The sequence below is a fragment of the Athene noctua genome, chromosome 7 (genome assembly GCF_965140245.1).
Source record: "Athene noctua chromosome 7, bAthNoc1.hap1.1, whole genome shotgun sequence".
Taxonomy (NCBI): Eukaryota; Metazoa; Chordata; class Aves; order Strigiformes; family Strigidae; genus Athene; species Athene noctua.
In genome coordinates, this window is record NC_134043.1 from 33,989,619 (window position 1) to 34,006,544 (window position 16,926).

A 16,926-nucleotide genomic window follows, 5' to 3' on the forward strand; every position below is an offset into this window, starting at 1 on the left:
TTGCTGTTCAAAGATAATATAAACTTGGTGCTTGTACAAGAAATTAGTATTGTACAAATGCTTTGTATGTAAAAATAGCTGTATTTGGCCCTAGATGTAAAAATTAATAATCTTTCTTAAAGCTTATTGCTATGAAGGGGTGATCTCTTCCAATGTTACTGTTTTTTGCTTTTCTCTGTATGCATCAAAACCAATGACTTATCTTTATTTTTTTATTCTTACTGTACAGTTTCCTGTAAAATTTTTCTTCTTTTTCATTTTCTTTGTAGGCAACAGAGATTTTGCACCTGATGATCCACTGGAATTTAAATCTCATCAGTGGTTTGGAGCCTCTGTGAGATCCAAAAATGATAAAATTCTGGTAGGTTTTTGATGCCCTTCATATGTCTTGGTACGAGGATATTGTAGTGAAAAAAAATGTGAAAAGATCTGGATAACTCAGTATTTAAATAAAATCCCACGAATCAGTATGGCTTGTCTTTTTCAGAATTTACTGGGTAGCCTTTTAAAATTCTTTATAAACAAAGGTTTAGAATTTTTGTCTGGTATTGAGGAAAGTAGTAGAATTAGTTTTCCTGAAGGCAGAATGTGTTATAAATCCTTGATGAACTCTTTACCACTGTTGCTTTAAGAAATGATTATTTCTATAATTCTTGTGATAAATCAACTGTTTCTAAAAATACAAACTGCTGATAGTTCTGCCCCAGCCCTGATAATAGAAATCTTCTCTAATAACACATGGTACATCTGCCAATTTTTTTTTTTTAATACTGTTTTGTAGAAGATTGGAATTTCACTGTATTATTCTATACCCCCCCATCATTTTGAAGAGTTTGTTTCCTCACTGCTGTATTTTCTTCTTTAGGCTTGTGCCCCATTGTACCACTGGAGGACTGAAACAAAACAAGAGAGGGAGCCTGTAGGAACTTGTTACCTGCTTGCCGGATCTAAATCTGTAGAATATGCACCCTGCAGGTCAAGTAAGTGTAGAACACTTTGTTGCTTTTCTGTTTGGAATTTCTCTTGTGTTATGTTTTGTGCACGTTAGAAACAGGATGTTTTACAGGTATTTCCTCCTTCTATGTATAGTCTCACAGCAGTCAGGGAAGAAAAATAAACTAGATCCAGACATCCTCCAGTTGATGTTCAAGATGCGGACCTCACTTTCTCTACTGTAGGCCAGAGGAAAATTTTAGATCCAAGTATCATTGGACTTGAGGACTTCAATTCTTGAAAGGACCCCTTTTGTAGTAATCACTTGAGCAAAATTATGTAGCAAGTGCTTTTTCAAAGACCAACTCTAGAACTTTCTGAAGCTTAACAATTATTCAAGTAATTTAAAGAGAAGGCTCATTTTAGAAGACAAGGCTTTGTACAAGTAGGTTCTGATTTCTGCATATGCATGCATATGTATCAATGCACTCTTTTAATTACATTCCTTGTTGAACATTGAGTCTTATTTTCCAAACGCTTTGCATCCATATCATGTAGTTGAGTTGACAGATTATTCAGATGCTTATAACCTTTTTAAAATTATAGAAGTCTAAAAGTTGAATGTTAAGATACGATTTCTTTTTTTAATTTGCTGAATACCATTGGTGAACAGCAGGAATGAAATCCAGTGTGGTCCAACATAAAAATAAGTTAAGTGTATATTAAGCTAAATCAAGCTAGTTAAGTAGTCACACTTCCAGATAAGGGGGTCTCAACATTTCTACTCTGGAGCTGTATAATTGTAAAATTATCTCAGCCATAACAATTCTTGCTGGGATGAGTCTCAGATTATAGAGATTTTTTCAGCCAGGTGTGCTTTTTGTTTGTTTGTTTTAAGCCATTACTTGAAACAACATATAGTTATGTATCTTTCACTATGGTACGGTTTTTTATTCCATACAAAACCCCCCAACTTACTCCCTGTTTTGCAAATGCCTTATTTCCTGAATAAAAGTATTTTTCTCAAAACGTTTGAAGACTAAATGCAAAGAAATATGGAGTTGCTGTTTACTTTGCCTATATTAGGCTAGAACATATGTTAAAGTTATATGTATGTTAGGCCAGCCCTGACGTTGCTATAGTATTTGGTTGTGAGTTGTTGATAAAGAGAATATATTGATTTGCATTGGAAAGTATTGACAGAATCATCTGATCTAGTACTGATAATATTTATTTTATTTATTTTTCTCTCTTTTCTATCCATTCTTTTTTATAGCTACTATCGATGCAGATGGACAGGGATTTTGTCAAGGTGGATTTAGTATTGACTTTACAAAGGTATGTGATTCTTTCTCAATTGCTGCCAGTCAGTAGACAGATGCAATTTAACAACATCCCTGATACAGAGCACATACAAGCCCAGCTATTATGAAACTAAACGTAAACTACTGTTCCGGGGGGGGGGGAAGAACCACAACCAAACACATCCTTTTAAATAAACAAAACAAAAATAGTTTCAAACCACTCTGGTATATTCTGTTCCTCCCTACATCTTCACAGCAGCATACTTCCACCTCCTGTAGGAATCATGTACATTCCTGAACAGATAATCCGGTTTTCCAGCCTCATGCCATAAACCTCTACTGCAGCTAGTCCTCACATGAAATAAACTGTAGTAGTCAGCCTTTTTGAGACACTTATTTTGAAGGGACCAGTGCATAGATAGTGTGACTTCTCGAAGGAAGAATAACATACTGCTAAAAGGAACTGGTAAACAATGTTGTTCTGAATTATGTTTTGGTTTTCTCATCAGCTAGCAGAAGTAGACTTTCTCTTTTTGCCATCTGCCTTGTGCTTCTTCTACTTTTATGGTCTCCCTGCCTCTTATAGTTCTTTTTTCTTTTTTTTAATCCAAGCACAATAAAGCTGTGCACAAATCTGAGAACTAACTATAATTTTTTATATTGTACAGCTAAATTGTTTAGCATAGTCTGGACATGTTGACACAACATAAGTCCTATTTGAGATGTGGCAATTTTTTGTGTTCTTTACATCTTATGATTGGTTCATATCCCTTCACTCTTTGCCTGAGGACACTCTTGTTTTTCCTCCAGAGGAAACTGCAAAGTGCAGTATATATTTATTTTGCATGTGCCCCTCAGGTTTACTGTACAGACTCTAGCCCCAGTTAAAACCAACCTTGGGCTCTAATCCAAAACCTGAGATGAGTGAGCAAGCCTGGGTATAGCGTATCTCCAGATCTCTGACCTAGATTTTTTGGAGTGGTGAATATGGGAGTTTTTAAGATTAAAACCTGAATAAGTGGCTTAATTATGCAGCAAAGCCTGTGGCCCAATTCAGTGCTTATGGTGGAAATTCCCAGCACTGGGATAGCTAACGTGGTTAAAATTTCATAAAATAGTTTGTGGATTGCATGTGTACCAAGGAATACAGAGTGGGAGAATTTCATCACAGCTTTTCTGAATTAAACTTTTCTAAAGATAAGTTACAGAAAGTGGCAGGGGCAGAAGATGAAACTAGTTTTGTGTACTGACATAAAAACATGTTATGGTTGCCTTGTAGCAGTCTTAAAGTTTTCTCCTAATTGTGTTTCTGTTGTCTTAGATTTATGTGGGTAGAGGGGTTTAATTACAATAAAAGCAGAATTCTGCCTAGAATTGTAAATGGGTGAAACAGAGAAACAAGTCACTGAAGGCATATTGTTTTTTGTCTTAGAATTTTACAAGATGAATTTTTAATTATTCATTCCTTAAAAACCCAAAATGTATTGGGTTAAGTGAAGCTACAGTGATAGACATGCATGGGATTACTTCCCATAAACACAGGACATGTTCTCTTGTCTTTAGATGTGCTTAATGTGTTTTTTTCTTTTTTTTTCTTTTTCTTTATTTCTCCCCCCCCCCCCCCCTCCCCTCCAAGGGAGACAGAGTGCTACTTGGAGGACCTGGAAGTTTTTACTGGCAAGGTGAGATATATCATTTAAGTCACAGAGAAGTTAACCTCCTTGGTTTTTCTCTTTATCCTCTTATTCATTTGTACCCACACTCCTCCAATTGCTGTCAGTCTCCATCAGTAAGAAAACTAACAGAAATAATTTTTCTTCATCCTTCAAAATATTTCCTGAATAATCAGGGCAACACAGATTAAAGCTAAAGTAATAATTGTATAGATGTGTCTTTGTCTTTTAAATAACTCTGTGATTGTTTTAAAGGCATTGTCCCAGGGATGTGGAATTTGTTTCCACCAGCAGGATGAGTTTCCTTTAGGATATTTTGCTTGTTGTTTCAAAATCTACATGTTTTGTAATATGACACACATATGAAGCATGTATTTTCAGTGAGAAACATAAAGAGACCTCTTGTTATTTTTCCTTCAATGGAAAAGATGTATTGCATTTGTTTATATTGATCTGTTTGTGCCATGGTGCATGTTACCTCTAACTGCGTTGCTTACACAGAACATTACCTATAATGTGGGCATCAGTCAGTATTTGTTTGCAGGATCATTCAGCGTTTAACTATAACTGTTCAAAAGATGATGCTGCTACAGTCAGGACATAGCTGCCAAACTCTTGTGTAAATATGAATGTTTATGAAAGATTTTCTGTATCATGCCAGCCTACATGTAGATTCCACAGCATGGGAGGCTTGTTTCCAGCCCCATGTTTTAAATTCCGACAAAATGGAATAATTGAAACTAAACTGCAGATACAGTATGATATAGATTATGTTTGTGTATTCATTTTATTGCTTTCTGGAAAAAGGGACATATCATCTGCCAAAACCACCTGATTATCTTCTACCAAAAAAGAAAAAAATCTCAGCTCTGACTAGAAGACAATAGGATACTTCTAAAACGTAGATTTTTCACCCTAAATTTTGATTCCACATTTTGAGATGCTGGAGGAGTATTTTTCCCTCTACTTCATGCATGTATGAATACGTATGTGAAGTAAGTGCTCTTCTGAAAGAAAATTTTTGTGATTCCAGAGTTAAACTCGAAGAAAAGAATGTAATGAAGTCACCACCTAGTGGCTGGTGAAGTGTCAGGAGGCAGCAGCCATACGCTGTGTTCATCCTGTCAGCTTCTTGTCTGCCATGTTAAGCTCGTGTATGATGGTACTTAGACAAGGGGCGATGACTCAGTTCTGCAATACCGTAAGCATAAGCTTACTGTTACCTAACTGAGCAGTCCCATTGAAGTCCTGGCTTACATGTAGGAGCAGCTTCTATTTTCAGTGAGCTCTCTGTGTGCTTTTGATTAAAGATGTGCATAAATCTCTGCTGAAGTAGGATTCAAATTTTCACTTACATCCTGCTGCTATTGGCTGTTTTCTGGTTGGTATTTCATAAGAGTTGTTGCTTTAGAAGCAAGTATTCTGTAAATGAGTCCTGTTGCTTACTGAATGAGTGCACACATATTTTATTTGTGGTTTCAAACTGTTTTCTTTCTCTTTAGGCCAACTTATTTCTGATCGAGTGACGGAGATTGTGGCTAAATATGACTCCAAAGTCTACAGTACAAAGTATGATGACCAGTTAGCAACCAGACCTGCCAGTGCTGCTTTTGATGACAGCTACTTGGGTGAGTAGTTTGGAAAGAAAGAAAACCTAGCTTGCCTTGAAAAACTCCCTTGCGTTATTCATATTTAAGTCTAAGTCACGCTACTATTAATCCAATATCTGACATACCTGAAAATGCAGTAGTTTATATATGACAGAAGCTTAGTTATCTTGCCATAGGCTTGATTCAGAAAGCACCTGGTGACAAAATAAATGGAAATATTTCTATGGATTTTTGTGCTTTGTGATTCAGTCTGAATTTGGTAATGGTTGAGGTATGATTTTTATGTGAGGAGTTCGTCACATAACTATTTTTTTAGAAGAGCAGCTGTTTCTAAATAATTTACCAAAACTAAATAAAAATGTGAAAGAATCATGTTTGGGAAGAAAAATAATGGAGAGTCTTTTAGAGGAGTAGGAAGTCACCATTTAGATTCATATACGTCTAACTGACTTCAGGAAGAAGCAAAGATAGACCAAGACAGTTCCCAGGATGATAAATTCAAAATTTTTATCTTCAGATCTCAAATTCATGGATGCTGATGAATTTGAGTCTACTCATGTAGCTGTTCATAGTCTAAGCTACTTAGAGGCAGTATTTACTCCACTGCATTTTAAGATGAATCAAGAGAACTGTTCATAAAGACCTATGAAGAGTGTAAAGAGAGATGAAAGGTATTGAAGTAATTTACTAATTTTGCGTGTTGAACAGGTTATTCTGTGGCTGTTGGAGACTTCAGTGGTGATGGCATAGAAGGTAAGACCCTTGCTTCCGTAAAAAAATCTTGTTAATAGGCTGGGCAAGTCTTTCACATAAATAGTGTAGAACAAACAATACAGTGCACAGGAAAATGGATAAGGCACTAGGAATGAGCTACTCAGATCAAGCAAATTCATTGTGCTTTGGGACCTGAATGTTACTTAGGTGTCTTGCTTTATATTTCAGACTTTGTATCAGGAGTCCCAAGAGCAGCAAGAACTCTGGGCATGGTAGGAAATTTGAAACATTAAACTTTACAATAAATAGAAAAGCTGAATATTGTTGGTATTCTGTAATGTGTGTTTCTTCATGTGCAGGTGTCTATTTACAATGGGAAGAACATGTCTTCCATGTACAACTTCACTGGAGAGCAGGTATGTAGCTTTATTCAGTGTGGTGGGTGGCCAGGAGGCTATTCCTGTAGATGACATGTTGAGACAGCATTTAGGGTACATATAACATTCCATATGTTATTAGCTTATGTGCCAAAGAAGAATTTTATGAACTCTGTAGGATTTGTAAAAATAAATGTTCTGTGAGTTCCCGTTTCATAGTGCTACTTAGAAGAACAATCTTATTTGAATGAAGGAAATGCTGACTGTTTTGAGAATTGGGAAAGAGGGCTAGATCATGAAAGAGGAAGGTAACTAAAAGTTTCTTTTCTACAGAGTAAGGAAGAGAAAGGAAAATATAAGGAGACAAAAAATGTTGTGATATATATTATCATGTCCCTAATATCTCTTCATACATCTTTGTATAAACTTGTTTGTGTGTTTATATCACTATAACTCACAAGTTCAGTTTGAATGTTGTTTTCCAGATGGCTGCCTATTTTGGGTATTCCGTGGCTGCCACAGATATCAATGGGGACAAGTAAGTGCCCTCTTCTCTCCACTGCCACCTAACTTGCTTCTGGAAAGAAAAAAAGAAGCTTTAATAAAAAGTCTTTCCTACAACATAGATTTCTGTCTGCATTATTGGATTAATGTGTATCTATGCAACGCACTTTCTTGCTAGAGCTCAACACTTTTTTTTAACAATTGTTGATTTGTTTTTGTATTTATTTGCATAAATACATATGTGTACATTCACATGCTTTAAATGCATTAAATTCTGCTTTATTTGTGCTTACTTTGTCAATAAATATTTGCCTTTGGTTGCAATTCAAAGATAGCTAACTTTCATCTTAATACTGACTTCAGTGCTGAGTTAGTCCTACTAACAGATACTTAAGAGAATAAAACTGAATTTTGATGCTGTTACTGAAAAACCTTATCTTGCTTTGGTCCAGTTATACAGATCTCTTTATTGGAGCCCCTCTTTTTATGGATCGAGGTTCTGATGGGAAACTTCAAGAGGTTGGCCAAGTTTCCATTTGCCTTCAACGACCTTCTGGAGGGTTTCAGATCACAAAGCTGAATGGTTTTGAAATATTTGCAAGATTCAGCAGTTCTATTGCACCTCTGGGGGATCTAGATCAGGATGGCTTCAATGGTAGGACATCATTTATTGATCAGTATTTTTTGTTCATAGATGAAATCTAGACATCACACTGAATGTGGATTCTGCGCACAAACGTTAGGCAGTCTAACCATGACTGAATGTTGGACACTAAGGTCTAGACTCCTTTCGATGCTTGTATGCTACTCCCAAGAATGCTAACAGGAGTTACATGTATGCATCGAGCAGAGACTATACCATTTAAACTACAGCATGGATTATTTTAGCTTTGACACTGATCAGTTGATTACTTTCTAAGTGATAAGTACAGTAGAATCTTTGATGAAATATCTCACTCTACTATGACTTGTTAGAAGATCTTTGATACGGTTTTCCTGTTTCCGTTGCTTAAAGCCAATTTTCCTCTCCAGAAACATAATGATGACTGAAAAGAAGTTTTTTTTCAGAGAGCTGGTTAAAAATGTTTTGATAGAAGAGATTTTCCTGATAAAAGTCTAGATTTTTATTTTAAAATGGAAGAGCCTGGTGAAAATATCCCATAACAACTACAGTCAACTGTACCAAGAGCTGTCTTGAGCAAGTATTTGGATGAGAAGTCTGAGACTGGTACAACTGAAGCCGTGGACTCTGAAACCTGTTGCCAGTGCTTCTTGTTACTTTCACATAGGAATGGAGAGCAATGAAGCAGACAAGATTCTCATAGTTTTGGGATGGAGACTTCCTGGAATCCTAGGGAGAAAACTTTGTTTTGCAAGTCATACTCCAGTGTTTCCTAAAGAGTGGTAGGAACCCATATATAAGAAGGGTCGGAAGGATGATTCAGGAAATTACAGGCCTGTCAGCTTGACTTCGGTGCCCGGGAAGCTGATGGAGCAGCTCATCCTGAGTACCATCACACAACACATGAGGGACAACCAGATGCTCAGGCCCAGTCATCATGGATTTATGAAAGGCAGGTCCTGCCTGACAAACCTCATCTCTTTCTACGACAGGGTGACCTGCTTATTGGATGAGGGAAAGGCTGTGGATGTTGTTTACCTCGACTTCAGTAAGGCCTTTGACACCGTTTCCCACAGCATTCTCCTGGCAAAACTAGCTGCTCATGGCTTGGATGGGCACAAACTTTCGTGGTAAAAAACTGGCTGGATGGCTGGGCCTAGAGAGTTGCGGTGAAGTTGAGTTAAATCCATTCGGCAGCTGGTCATGAGTGGAGTCCCCGAGGGCTTGTTTTTGGGGCCACTCCTGTTTAACTAATCTTTATTGATGATCTAGGTGAGGGCATCGAGTTCATCCTCAGTCAGTTTGCAGATGACACCAAATTGGGTGGGAGTGTTGATCTGCTCGAGGGTAGGGAGGCTCTGCAGAGAGACCTGGACAGGCTGGAGCCATGGGCTGAGGCCAACTGGAGGAGTTTCAATAAGGGCAAATGCCGGGGGCTGCCCTTGGGCCACAACAACCCCCAGCAGCGCTACAGGCTTGGGGAGGAGTGGCTGGAGAGCTGCCAGTCAGAGAGGGACCTGGGGGGGTTGATTGACAGCCGGCTGAACAGGAGCCAGCAGTGTGCCCAGGTGGCCAAGAAGGCCAATGGCATCCTGGCTTGTGTCAGCAATAGCGTGGCCAGCAGGGACAGGGAAGGGATCTGACCCCTGTACTCGGCACTGGTGAGGCCGCCCCTCGATGACTGGGTTCAGTTTTGGGCCCCTCACTACAAAAAGGACATTGAATGACTCGAGTGTGTCCAGAGAAGGGCAACGGAGCTGGTGCAGGGTCTGGAGCACAGGTCGTACGGGGAGCGGCTGAGGGAACTGGGGGGGTTTAGTCTGGAGAAGAGGAGGCTGAGGGGAGACCTCATCGCCCTCTACAGCTCCCTGAAAGGAGGGTGCAGAGAACTGGGCATGAGTCTCTTGAACCAAGTAACAAGTGACAGGACAAGAGGGAATGGCCTCAAATTGTGCCAGGGAAGGTTTAGACTGGATATTAGGAAGCATTTATTTCCAGAACGGGCTGTGTCTTTCCAAACAGGTGTTGGAATGGGCTGCCCAGGGAAGTGGTGGAGTCCCCATCCCTGGAGGTGTGTAAGAGTCGGGCTGACATAGCACTGAGGGATCTGGTGTAGTTGTGAACTGTAGTGCTAGGTTAACAGTTGGACTGGGTGATCTTCAAGGTCTTTTCCAACATAGATAATTCTGTGATTCTGTGAATGTGACTTTTCAAAAAATGCTCATTTTTGTTTTTTCCATTCTGCTTGGCAAGCAAAGGATTTTCTGAAAGATCTAAAATTAAAATCAGCTAATATTTCAATTCCCAGGTAGCTCTAATTTATTTTTGAAATGAAATCATAGAATCATAGAATAGTTTGGGTTGGAAGGGACCTTTTTAGCTGCTAATAGTATATAGAACTAGTGAGAAGATGCAATATCGCTGCAACTATTTTAGAAGACATTGGGAAGGTTACAGCTGATAGCCAAAATCTGGTCACTACATGAGATTATCCAAAAAATATTTTGATTCTATGATATTTCAATCTGAAATATGCTGTAGGTGAGAAAATCATAGCAGAAGCTGCCTCTTTTTAATTCTTGCCATTATTTAGTCTGATTTTTTGCTTTTCCTGCTCTGTTTCATTTTGGGAGTGTTAATTAAAATGCTTTCCATCACAGTATGGTGTAAGATTGGAATTTGTACCATTTTCATAAAGTTTGTAAAAACAAGTCAAAAATACAAAATGGTAAACCTTTGAGTCCTTGATCTTGTCATGAAACTTTCTCAAATTTAAGGAAAGAGGAAGGAGTCATGTAATTGCTCTGTATAGTGTTTCATGTTTGGTCTTTGAACTGACTGTGGAAATGTTGAAATTAGCTCATGTGTCTGAAGCTGTCCTTAAAGATAGCCCAATTAGCATTTTGTTTATTACTGTTTATTAGTCATTGATAATAAGTACTCTCAAATAAATTAAGCTTTAAGAGATAGCATAATTGCACTAACTGAAAGTTCTCCATATAACATTTTGCCAAGCCATGATCAGGTTAGACTGGAATTTGATATTTACCATTGTTTTAGGCTGATTTAAATTTTTGAGAATTTATAAAGTGCCACACCCTTTGGAGGAACATGAGCGTGTTAATGAAATGAGCAGATAGCCTCACTGAGTTTTGTCATTTGGTGCCAACAGTGACTAACTCTGGGTGTTTTATACTCTCAAAAGCATCTCAAATCCATATGATTTGGCTTTAAGTCAGTTACTGAAGCGCAGACGTGTTTGCAGAACTATTCCTTTCCCTCCTCCCCCCCTACAAGTCTATGATGTATATTCCTGTTAAACATTTATACTTTCCAGAAAAAACAGCATCCAATGAAAAGAAAAAAATGTTGTTGATGAGCATTTTAAAGGCCAGTTGCATTTTCTCCCTACTGACACACATTGAAACTGTAATATCAGAAACTATTGATTGATCCAAGCACAAATGTGTTCTCCTAGTCTGTGCCTGGAGATGTTGACAATTGTTCGTTTGGTTTACAGATATTGCAGTTGCTGCACCATATGGTGGAGAGGACAAGAGAGGACTTGTCTACATCTACAATGGAAGAGCAAATGGTTTGAATGCAGTCCCATCTCAAATTCTTGAAGGGCAGTGGGCCGCTCGCACCATGCCACCCAGTTTTGGGTACTCACTGAAAGGAGCCACAGATGTGGACAAAAATGGATATCCAGGTCCTTTGCTCTAAGTGTCACTTTAGAATAACTTAACAGTAGCCCCTCCTCTGACTAACAGCATATATTGAAAAATAAATTGTAATGTGTCATATTTCTCATTTCTTCCTAGACTTGATTGTTGGAGCCTTTGGTGTTGACACAGCTGTTCTGTATAGGTAAGTATCCCTCTATGCTTTTTCACAAGTGCCAGCAGAATGAAAGCTCAGCAGCATTCTTGAGCTACAAAAGAAAGCAGGGTCAGGGAAGTCTGAAATTCTGCCACTCCACCTTCCAAACTTCTGGAGTTAAAAAAAGTTATACAGCTGTTTTCACTGAGTAAATCTAGTCTGCTATCTATTATTTATCCTTCTCAAAAATTTATAGTTAAGAGAAAATATAAATAAGTTGTCTTAAATGCTGAGTGACAGTTTTCTAGATTCTGACATACACAGTGTGCTGCTAGCTATTACACTGCAATCCTGATATTCTCATGCAAACTTGCTTATTTTAGGGAAAATACCTTATTTATCTGTGCTAGAAATAGATGAGACTTCCTCTTAACACAACTGTCCATGTCCTCTGACTGATGGCAATGAAAGGGCACAGAGAAACTTCCTGCTTTTCCTTAATCTACTCAGTGATTATTTGTTATTCTTGCAGTTTCACTAAATATTGTGTGTCTATACGTATATTTCACAATTTTATGGGGAGGGGATTGTCTAACATGCTGTTGAATGCTGTTCAAGAGGATGCTTTCTTTGCAGGGCTAGACCAGTTATTAGAGTAAATGCTGCCCTGGAAGTTAATCCAACCATTCTAAATCCAGAAAACAAAGCCTGTTCACTGTCAGATGTAAAAGTTTCTTGGTAAGCAGAGTATCTTGGTTTTCCTTTGAGGGGAGGGCCTTTTTTTGGTTTTTATTTTCATAAGGATTCAGGAAGTCTAGTCAGCGAATTAAAAAAAGGCAATCAAACACAGATTTCTCTGAAAGAACAGACAATAAAAAATAAGAATTCTTGAACAACAGTGGAAGGACCAGCATTATCTTCAGTACATGCTAGACTGACTCTGAAATTACATCCTACATGCAGAGATTGACAGTTGCCTACTGACCAGAGTAGATCACAGCTTTTCCAGTGGTTTTACCCATTAACTTACTTTTTAGGTGGGCTTTTGGAAAACACTTGGGAAATTATCTGCTCTGTAAACTGGTTTTGGTTCTTGTTCCGGGACTATTATCCAAACCCACTGTTCCTTTCTAGAGCTAGCTTCCTTTTCAGTTCAGTATGCCAGTTCCTTCTAGCTTTAAAAATAAATAAGCCATATTTGATTTCAGGAAACAACACTCTGCTTTGCAGGTGACTGTTCCTAGATGAGTCAAGGCTCCAAAGCCTTGCATTGCTGTCTACTTATTAATAGGTTATAGTTTCTCTCCACCAGTAGAAAATAGCTGTTGGGAGTGAGTGAGTCTCAAAAGAGAATACCCTTGAACTGAGAAAAACAGTAAAGAATTTTAGAAGAAAATGAGAGTTATAGTGTGTGAAATTAATATTTTATTTTCCTTCAAAACAGCTTCAAAGTAAAGTTCTGCTTAAAAGCGGATGGCAAAGGAAAGCTCCCTGATTCACTCAGTAAGTTCTGCTAGTTTAAAAACTTTAGTCTTATGTGGTTTGCAGACATGAGCACTGGTCATTGTCCCTCTTCATTATTGAAACAGCTGGTTACCCTTCACAACACAATCCTACCAGTTCAGTAACCATATACATCTATATGACTGTCTTCTACAGTTTTTTTGCTGAAGTTGTGTTGAAGTCAGTGGGATTGAGCATACTTGGCACTTTAAGCAAATGTTTAACCACTTGGTGGAACTAGTCTTGGAAAGTCCTTTGTATTTTACAGAATTGAGATCAACTCTTGTTGAGGGGAGTTTTAAACAAGAATGTTCAAGTATGTGCATTGTTAAACCTGAAAAATACAGACAAGCCACAAGGGACTTTTCACCTTTCTGTTGAAATCATGATTGATATCACTGATTTTTTTCATCAGATTCTCTGGATCAGAATCAGGAAGAGATTGTTTCAAACATGTTTCTAAGTTGTGTCTAAGAGATTTTGTGGTGTGGCAGACAACCTGCTACAATCAGGTTTTGTTTACTGATTATAAAAGCTTTTCCTTATTTTCTGTATGGCATGTATAGAGGTGGTATGATCTCGGAAGATTCATATCAATAGCTGTTATATCAAATATTTGAAGTAATTAGATTAGCAATGCAGTTAAATATATGCAAGATTGCTTTAACATTTTTGGGAAGAAAAAATTTAACTTTTGTTCTTGCAGTTCTATAGCAATTATTACAAATGTATCAGTGCTCTTATATATTTCCAATTTTTAGGGGAAAAAGCGGAGTCCAGTTTAGGACAACAGCAGTGCTTGTTAGTTAATGTTTTGAGAACTAATGTAGTAACAGTTTTTATATTGAAAGAACTGGAAATTTTGAAAGTTCCAAGTACTAGGTTTTCATTGTAGCTGAAATCAATGTTCAGCTCCATTTCTGATGGGAATCTGCACTGTGTTTAATTGAATGAAATATCCCTAACCTAAATGCTTTGAATTGGACAGATTTCCAAGTGGAGCTGCTGTTGGATAAACTTAAGCAGAAAGGAGCTATAAGGAGGGCTCTCTTTCTCCACAGCAAACAGCCTAGCCACTCTAAGAACATGACTATTACAAAGGGGGGCAAAATGAATTGTGAAGAACTTGATGCCTTTTTGAGGGTAAGTAGCCATTTACCTTTTAGGCAGGTAGTTTTTGGTGTGTTGTCTGTTACAAGTTCCTTGTGTTAGGTAATGTGTGAGCCAACACAGGCAGGATGCAGGAACAACCACAAAATCACGGATGAAATGCAAAGAGTAAATTTATTCTTGTTACCTTGTGACCTGGGGGATCACCGCAGTAGCACCCAGGTAGAGGCATGCAAGCAGGGATGCCAGCATCATGGAGCTTGGTCCTTGCTAGCCAGAAAGAGGAGAAGAAAGAAAAGCAGCAGACCCTGCTGCTTTTGCCTGTTTATATCAGGGATTTTTGCAGGTGTAGATTTCCACAGTGCTTTGATCTTTCCCACAGCAGGGCACGAATCTCAAGGATGTTCCATAAGGTGCCTCTGAGTCTCTCACAGGCCTGTCTTACCTAAACACAGACATTCTACCATCAAGAACACAAGCCTAAGCAAAAATTAGTATGATATATGTGGTTTTTGACAACCCAGCTGCAAGTCACTTGAGCATGTTTACAATCCTTGTCAATTTTCTGTTGTATTCCTGCAGATGTTTTAGAAAAAAAAAATGCTAGAGAAACTTCATGCCCAATGTATAGACCTAAAATTACTGAAACTATATGTGTCTCCTGGTGTATCATTAATGCCAGGGGATGAATGGTGGATATTATTATGACTACGGTCCTCGTCACTAAATGGACTGGAAATTCAATTCTGAACTTTGTTATGGACTTCTTAGACAAGTCATCTAGGCACAAAATTAGTTACAATTTCCAAGGAACATGAAAGTCAGTAAGTGGAGGTTGCATTTCTCCTTTGGAGGTAAATGAATAAATAAAAATATGAGTGTGTAACTAAAAAGCAGAGTACAGCAAATAACAGAGGAGACAGAGAAGGTTGAAATATTAAGTTTACTTTTTTTCAGTCTTTTTTTTTATAGTCCTCACAAGTGTGGACAGGTGCTAACAATTAAAAAGTGTAATCCAGTAGAAGAAACACTGACTGAAATAAGGAAAGACATCTGAAAGTGTAGCTGTGTAAGTTAGATGCAGCTCAGATTTATCTCTGAGTACTTATAAATCAAACATTAAAAATACTTACCTCTCAAAAAAAACCCACAATAAAAATAATTAAGTAATCATTAAGGATTCATGGGGGATAGGTAGTATGTTTCTTTGATTGGCCTTTTGAGTGGAAATAGACATCCCAGATCTCAGTGTCAGTAAAGCTTTAACACTTCCACCTGATGTTCTCATAAAGAATTAACACATGATCTAGACGAAATTACCTTAAATGGCATGCAAACCCAGTTGAAAACAGTAAGTTTCTGCCCACAGAAGAGAGCTTCTGAAGTAAGGTCTTGCAATGAGCTGTTCTAGATTCAATAATTTTCACTGTGTTTCATTATATTTCATTAATAAAATCTGTGGCTAACGTAAAGCTAAGACATGGTTTGTAAGTTCTCTGAAAGGCAGGATCAGCATTTGATAAACAGAATCATTTGGAATGAACAGTATGAAAGTCAGCAACTCTTAAGTGCAAAGTAATAATTTTAGGAAGGAGGAATCACAAGTCCAAAGATTACTATGTTTGAGGGAACCTAGAAGCATACTGAATTTGTCTGACAGGAAAGAGTGGCATTGTATAGCCCTTTAGGCTCCTTGCTGTTATAGTTCTATGACTTAATACTTCTGTATGCTCTTGTTTTCCATTTGTTAAACAGGCATTTTACTACTGAAATTGACCATCTTCAGAGCTTACACAGGAGGTTTTCTGACAAGAGATTTTCTAGTTTGGAAAATGCTCAGAAGTTTTAATGTTGTGGCTTCCTCATTTCTACTACAACATGAACAATAAATAAAAATACTGCTCAGTATTGCTCTTGGGATGGTTACTTGTTGCCTATAGAGACTTTTAAAGGGTATTTTTGTTGTTGTTTAGTTCACGTGTTTTAATTGCAATTCAAATCTTTGGTTTCCTCAGGATGAATCAGAATTTAGGGATAAACTAACTCCCATTACAATTTTTATGGAATATCGTCTGGATTACAGAACAGCTGCAGATGCAACAGGATTGCACCCTATCCTCAACCAGTTCACTCCTGCTAATATGAGCAGACAGGTATACTTACATAATCTATGATGAGAGAACCCAGAACATATTTTCAGCTTTCAGTACTTAGTACTTACATTCATTTTAGGACTTCTGAAAAATTAAGATACCAAAATATACACCTAGGATTTAGCCTTTGAATTATGGAAATATTAATGAGTTTTGTATGTATGTTTGTCTTTTTTCCTTCTCTCTGTGTCAAATTTCTTTTTTGACATGTTATTCCTCAGTGCTGGACTTCCTTTTTATGCATACTAATTAATAGTTTTCTGGAAAAAAGCATTTAGGGTAGTATTGAAGGTATTAATCTTGAAGGGTTGTAATGTTTCATCCATTGCTCATACTATGCTGCTCTGTATTTTCTTTTTATCCCTGTAGTTCTCTTAAGGTAATAAACATAGTTCTTCTATTTCTGCCCTTTATACAAATCTTTACACTTCTTTGCAAAAAGGGTAGTGGAAATGCAAGTCAAGATGAACAGATAATTCAAAGTCTGGAAAGACAATTAAGGTGTGTAGACATCAGTCCTAGAATTACAGTGTGTCAGGATGAGGCACAGTGCCCCCTATACCTAAAAACTCATTTGATCTCTTCTGAGAGTAATGAGATG

The 16,926-nt window shown here is 37.7% G+C and overlaps 1 protein-coding gene across 2 annotated transcripts in view; it reads left to right on the forward strand.

Moving 5' to 3' along the window:
• ITGAV (integrin subunit alpha V) overlaps nucleotides 1-16,926 on the forward strand; it is a 51,020-nt gene that overhangs the window by 16,349 nt on the left and 17,745 nt on the right. The window contains exons 3-18 of one of the 2 annotated variants that reach the window (XM_074910549.1): nucleotides 270-361; nucleotides 866-980; nucleotides 2,210-2,271; nucleotides 3,874-3,919; nucleotides 5,413-5,538; nucleotides 6,229-6,273; nucleotides 6,463-6,506; nucleotides 6,594-6,650; nucleotides 7,097-7,149; nucleotides 7,568-7,770; nucleotides 11,258-11,449; nucleotides 11,562-11,607; nucleotides 12,196-12,297; nucleotides 13,004-13,062; nucleotides 14,051-14,205; nucleotides 16,188-16,325. In XM_074910549.1, coding sequence (XP_074766650.1) covers nucleotides 270-361; nucleotides 866-980; nucleotides 2,210-2,271; nucleotides 3,874-3,919; nucleotides 5,413-5,538; nucleotides 6,229-6,273; nucleotides 6,463-6,506; nucleotides 6,594-6,650; nucleotides 7,097-7,149; nucleotides 7,568-7,770; nucleotides 11,258-11,449; nucleotides 11,562-11,607; nucleotides 12,196-12,297; nucleotides 13,004-13,062; nucleotides 14,051-14,205; nucleotides 16,188-16,325 — 1,535 coding nt within the window. The remainder of the gene's footprint in view (nucleotides 1-269; nucleotides 362-865; nucleotides 981-2,209; nucleotides 2,272-3,873; nucleotides 3,920-5,412; nucleotides 5,539-6,228; nucleotides 6,274-6,462; nucleotides 6,507-6,593; nucleotides 6,651-7,096; nucleotides 7,150-7,567; nucleotides 7,771-11,257; nucleotides 11,450-11,561; nucleotides 11,608-12,195; nucleotides 12,298-13,003; nucleotides 13,063-14,050; nucleotides 14,206-16,187; nucleotides 16,326-16,926) is intronic. The other variant, XM_074910550.1, reaches the window with a different exon arrangement.